Below are 5,835 nucleotides of genomic sequence, written 5' to 3'. Positions count from 1 at the left end.
ACACAGAGGAGCACGTTGTGGAGGTGAGAGAAGGGCACAATAGTGAGGGGATAGTATTATGCCTGTTTCATAGATAAGGAAATTGAGGCCAAGAGTTCAGTCGCTTGCCAAGGTTCAAACCACTCATATTTGAACTGAGGTTTGTATTTGCAAAACGTAAATGCTCCTCCCACACCTCTTACTTCTGCAGAGCACCTTATAGTGGTTGCATAGCAAGAATAGCATATCGGTCTTACCTTACACCATAATGTGGAACAGATTTTTTACGCTGAGTGATAGAGTTTCTCAACCCCAATTATTCGGCAACCTTTGAAACTAATCAGGCTTCCTAACAGGCATTAAGATAGAAGCTAAAAGTAGGGGGAAAGGACAGGGTGGCCAAGCTTGAACAAGTGAACTTGGAGGTGTGGGCATGGAGAAGGGGAAATGTATGAGAAGGTAACAAGTCAGAAGGCATTTCAATCATTTATTTATTTATTATTAATTAATTACATTGTGGTTAAATACACATAAAATTTACCGTTTTAAACATTTTAAGTGTAAAGTTCAGTGGTACTGAGGTACATTCACATTATACATCTATCACCACCATTCATCTCCAGAACGCCTTTCAGTGCTCCAAACTGAAACTCGACCATTAAATGCCAACTTCATGTTCTCCCCTCCCCCGCCCCCTGGAGGCCACCATCCTACTCTCTGCCTCTACGAATTTGTCCACCCCAGGTACCTCATATAACAGGACTCGTATAGTATTTTTCTTTTTAAGACTGGCTTAGCATGCTGCTTAACATATTCAATTCTGTTTTGTAACATACCCAGCTGTTCCAATGGCTTGTTGTTAGGTGCTTAAATCAAAACCCAGAGAAACCACAAGTCTGAATGAGCAAAGGTAAGTGACAGGGCCACCTCCTGAAGCAAGAGCACCTTGATGAATCCCCACCACACTCTGCATTAGTGGGGTGATAAGGCACAATAAAAGCATGATCAATTATACTCTTATAGTTTATAATCTGCTTTTAACATAGGTGAGCTAATTTTATCATCAGAGTAGCACTATGCAAAAGGTATTTTTATTTCCATTTTTCACATCAAAATTATATGCTTAGAGGCATTTCTGTACTTGTTTAATGTTACACAGTTTCTAAGCAGCAGTGCTAGGATTTGAACCCAGGGTCAGGAGAAACCTGTGTTCTTGTCACCAGGTCATAGTGGCACAGCTCAGCTGCTCTCTTTCACACAGAGGGCTGGCTTGGACTGCAAGCTCTCTGTTGAAGTGTGTGAATATTGACTCAGGGTACTTCAGCTTTGCTGGCAGGCTTGTTTCACCCAGAAGCAATGACCACTTCAAAGGCTGTGATTATGATTTTCTGTGTCTGATCACCCTTTGTCAGTCTTCAGGTCCCTTTACAGTGCACACTGGGGTCTCTAAATGTGCTGTTGCTTCAGGAGGCAGTTTTCACATTCAGCAGAGGTGCTTTCTTTGTGTAGAATTGCTGTGATCTGAAGCTCTGATTTAAACACGCTATCAGACCCTCATTGAACAACAGGTTGTTACAAACTAATACTTAAATGTCTTTTGAATTGTTTCTTAGCCATTGTTTCCAGGACCCCTAAGGCAGCCTGTTATCATGCACATTTCTTTCTCCACACCCAACTCCAAAGACGGTGGTTGAAGCTTGGCCATGTTATTTTTTTCCACTATTTTCAGCTTCTTTTTAACACCTGTCAGGGTGCCTGGTTAGTTTCACAGGTTGCAGAACAATTGGGTTTGAAAAACTCTAGCTGTGAAATATGGTTCCACATTATGATGTAAAGCAAGATTAACCTGAAACTGCTATAATGCAACCAATATAAGGCACTCTTCAGGAGTAGGAGATGTCATGGAAGCATCTACATTTTGAAAAATACAATCTTGGCTCAAATATGAGCTGTGTGATCTTGGGAAAGTGACTAAACCTCTCTGAGTCTTAGTTTTCTTATCTATAAAGTGTCCTTCTATTTTTATTGTGAAGATAAAACCAGCTAGTGCATGTGCCTGGGTCAGAAAAACCACTTCAAGGAACATCACTCAAAGCCAAGTCCTGTTTTGGGAATCATATCAAGCAGCTGCTGATTGCTGTTTTATCCACCCGTCTCATGGAGAACATCTTTTGGGGAAACATTCAGGTCCCTTTACAGTGCACACTGGGGTCTCTAAATGTGCTGTTGCTTCAGGAGGCAGTCTTCACATTCAGCATAGGTGCTTTCTTTGTGTAAACTTGCTGTGATCTGAAGCTCTGATTTAAACACGCTATCACACCCTCATTGAACAACAGGTTGTTACAAACTGATACTTAAATGTCTTTTGAATTGTTTCTTAGCCATTGTTTCCAGGACCCCTAAGGCAGCCTGTTATCATACACATTTCTTTCTCCACACCCAACTCGAAAGACGGTGGTTGAAGCTTGGCCATGTTATTTTTTTCCACTATTTTCAGCTTCTTTTTAACACCTGTCAGGGTGCCTGGTTAGTTTCACAGGTTACAGAACAACTGGGTTTGAAAAACTCTAGCTGTGAAATATGGTTCCACATTATGGTGTAAAGCAAGATTAACCTGAAACTGCTATTATGCAACCAATATAAGGCACTCTTCAGGAGTAGGAGATGTCATGGAAGCATCTACATTTTGAAAAATACAATCTTGGTTCAAATATGAGCTGTGTGATCTTGGGAAAGTGACTAAACCTCTCTGAGTCTTAGTTTTCTTATCTATAAAGTGTCCTATTTTTATTTTGAAGATAAAACCAGCTAGTGCATGTGCTTGGGTCAGAAAAAATACTTCAAGGAACATCACTCAAAGCGAAGTCCTGTTTTGGGAATCATATCAAGCAGCTGCTGATTGCTGTTTTATCCACCCGTCTCATGGAGAACATCTTTTGGGGAAACCCAGGGTGGAGAGGGGACTCAAAAGGGAGCAAAATGACAATAGTCCTCAAGGCCTGAAAAAGATATTGCTAACTATTGAAGCAAGTTCTTTGATTTCTGTGATTCCAGGCTGTCAGCCCCTGAGCTTTAAACCATGGCTGCTACAAGCAATGTGACAGAAATCATTTTCTGGGGATTTTCTCAGAAGCAGGATGTGCAGAAGGTCATTTCTGCAATGTTTCTCCTCATGTACACAGCCATTGTGCTGGGCAATGGCCTCATTGTGGTGACCGTCACAGCCAGCAAAGGGCTCACGTCCCCCATGTATTTCTTCCTCAGCTTCCTGTCCTTTGTGGAGATCTGTTACTGTTCTGTCACAGCCCCCAAGCTCATCTTTGACTCTTTTATTGAGAAGAAAGTCATTTCCCTCAAGGGCTGCATCACGCAGATATTTTTCCTGCATTTCTTTGGTGGCACTGAGATCTTTCTCCTGACTGTGATGGCCTATGACCGCTATGTGGCCATCTGCAAGCCCCTGCACTATACAACCATCATGAACCAGCGAGTGTGTGGCCTCTTGGTGGGGGCGGCATGGGGTGGGGGCTTGTTGCATTCTGTTGGGCAAACCTTCCTCATTTTCCAGCTGCCCTTCTGTGGCCCTAATCTCATTGACCACTATTTCTGTGATGTCCACCCTGTGCTGAAGCTGGCCTGCTCAGACACCTTCCTCATTGGCCTGCTAATCATCGTCAATGGCGGCTCCATCTCGGTGGTCAGCTTCACGGTGCTACTTTCTTCCTACCTGGTCATCCTGCACTCCCTGAGGAGCCAGACCTGGGAAGGGCGGTGTAAGGCCCTCTCCACCTGCGCCTCTCACGTGACAGTTGTGGGCCTGTTCTTCATCCCCTGCTCCTTTGTCTACATGAGGCCCTGTGTCACCCTCCCTGCAGACAAGACAGTCGCTGTGTTTTACACAGTGGTCACGCCTCTCTTAAACCCTGTCATTTACTCTTTCAGGAATGCTGAAGTGAAAAGCGCCATGAGGAGACTCATGGGGAGCAATGTGATCTGAGACAAAAAATAGATAATTTATTTAGATAAAATTGGGGGAGTAGGGGATGGGAAATCTGGCACCTAAGATGTCATTCTGCCTCTACCTTACCTGATAGAGTGACCTTGGGCCAGTCACCTTCTTTCTTGAAATCTCTGTTTCTTCATTTTTATGAGATTGGATAGGATCGAAGGGGTCTCTAGGATGGAGTGGAGTAAGAGGGGTCTTCAAGTGCTGCATTTCCACATATGACAGTGGCCTTGAGGCAGAGTGCAGGTCTGGAGAGAATGAACTCTTCCAGAAAGCCAGGTCAGTCTGGGAATGGTGAAAAGGGAGGTGGGACAGAAGGACTGTCTCAGGGAACAGCAGTCATATGTCCTTTGGGTTTGGAGAGCCTGAGTCTTTGGTTTTGAGAGGTGAAAAGTTAGGGAGGGAAGTAGTGGTCACTCAGATGCTTAGAAATTCTATTGACGTGACATACTGAGGATTTGCCCAGTGGGTCAGAGGAGGATTTAGTCACCTGAACAGCAGGTGTCGACTCTTGTCCGGAGATTCACATAAGCTCAGGCCAGCATTAGACTCAGGTTTCTAAAGAATCAATTGGAACCACAGCATTTAAGTGATTTGAAAGTGCTAGACAATGATATCCACTTTATAGGCACAGATTTTATTTTCTATGTATCACTAACATTTTATCTCTAAAGTCTCTTCTGTTCATCTTGTCTGCCTTCTCTTCCCTGGGTTCCCTCCAGTTGTCTGATCTGTTAGTTTTCTCTCAGCCTCTTGGCTTCTCGTGCTGCTCAACCATTGCAACAAAGCACCCAGCACCCCCCTCTCTCACGCCAGCAAATCGCCTTGTTCTCTCCTTTCGTGAGCACTTGCTCCTGCCCGCTCTTCACTTGGGAGCTGCCTCTTGAGTAAGGTAAGGGTTTAACTGCTGTTGGGCCCTCACTGCTGCCCTATAATATTTTAACCATCTTTTTTTGAGTCTTATTTCTTGCAGTCACCAGACCAGAAGAATGTACCTAGAGCCCTAACCCTGCCCCTCATTCTCAGCAGATAAGTTTTCTTCCACGTTTCCAGACTAATCAACCTAAAGCATTTCTTTGATTTCATAATTCCCCTCGTCAGAAATTTTTGGTGACTGCCCATTGCCCCCTGAACCAACTATAAACTCCTGCTTGATATAAAATACCCTCAAGGGGTGACCATTGCTTAATGCTAAACTTTTATTTTCAGTGAAACTCTGTTAGAGCTTACTGTTTTCTGAAAATCCCCTTGTGCCTTTCACCTGTAATATTTTCCTCATCTCTGCCTGTTAATGTCCTGCACACTCTCCAAGACCCAGCTGACATGCTGCCACCTTTAGGAAGCTTCCATGATTATCTTGTCTGGATATTCCCTTTTCCTGCTTTGAACTCCCACACCATTCAGAAGGAATCCTTTAAGGCTTTTCCTATCTTTATTTTAGTGTTTATTTCCCTTCATTAGGCTCTCACTCTTTTGAGAATATGGCTTTAATTTTTCTCATCTTTGTATCTTGCTCTAAATAGCACATAGTAAAGCAATAAATATTTGGACAATTAAATTTCTGGAAGTCATTAGTACTTCAGATTGTAAGTAAGTAGTGGTTTTTATATCTCTATTTTCATGTCATTTATCTAAGTAATATTCCAATGTTACATCACTTAACACAAACCAATAATCACTCCTCATATTGTTTCTGATAATATTTATATTTAAATAATGAGTGTGTGTGTATTTTACAATTAACAAGAAGATTTTATATATTTTATATCATTTGATTATAAAACATTTCAACGAGATAGGTATGATGCCCTGTTCTATAGATGAAGAGATCGAGACTTGGCGAGGTCAAT

At 42.6% G+C, this 5,835-nt stretch overlaps 1 protein-coding gene across 1 annotated transcript; it reads left to right on the top strand.

The window, feature by feature from the left end:
- Positions 1-3,058: 3,058 nt before the first annotated feature.
- Positions 3,059-3,976, top strand: LOC103608884 (olfactory receptor 4X1). Its single transcript, XM_008593276.1, has one exon. The coding sequence runs from the start codon at positions 3,059-3,061 to the stop codon at positions 3,974-3,976; it is 918 nt and encodes a 305-aa protein (XP_008591498.1).
- Positions 3,977-5,835: the final 1,859 nt, after the last annotated feature.

This window comes from Galeopterus variegatus, unplaced genomic scaffold, assembly GCF_000696425.1.
Source record: "Galeopterus variegatus unplaced genomic scaffold, G_variegatus-3.0.2 Scaffold8946, whole genome shotgun sequence".
In the NCBI taxonomy this organism is placed as follows: Eukaryota; Metazoa; Chordata; class Mammalia; order Dermoptera; family Cynocephalidae; genus Galeopterus; species Galeopterus variegatus.
Note: the sequence above shows the minus strand (reverse complement) of the source record. Positions and strands in the feature narration are given on the sequence as shown.

Excerpts from the sequence above, each read along its gene's own strand:
- LOC103608884 (XM_008593276.1), top strand. The coding sequence starts at position 3,059 with ATGGCTGCTACAAGCAATGTGACAGAAATCATTTTCTGGGGATTTTCT.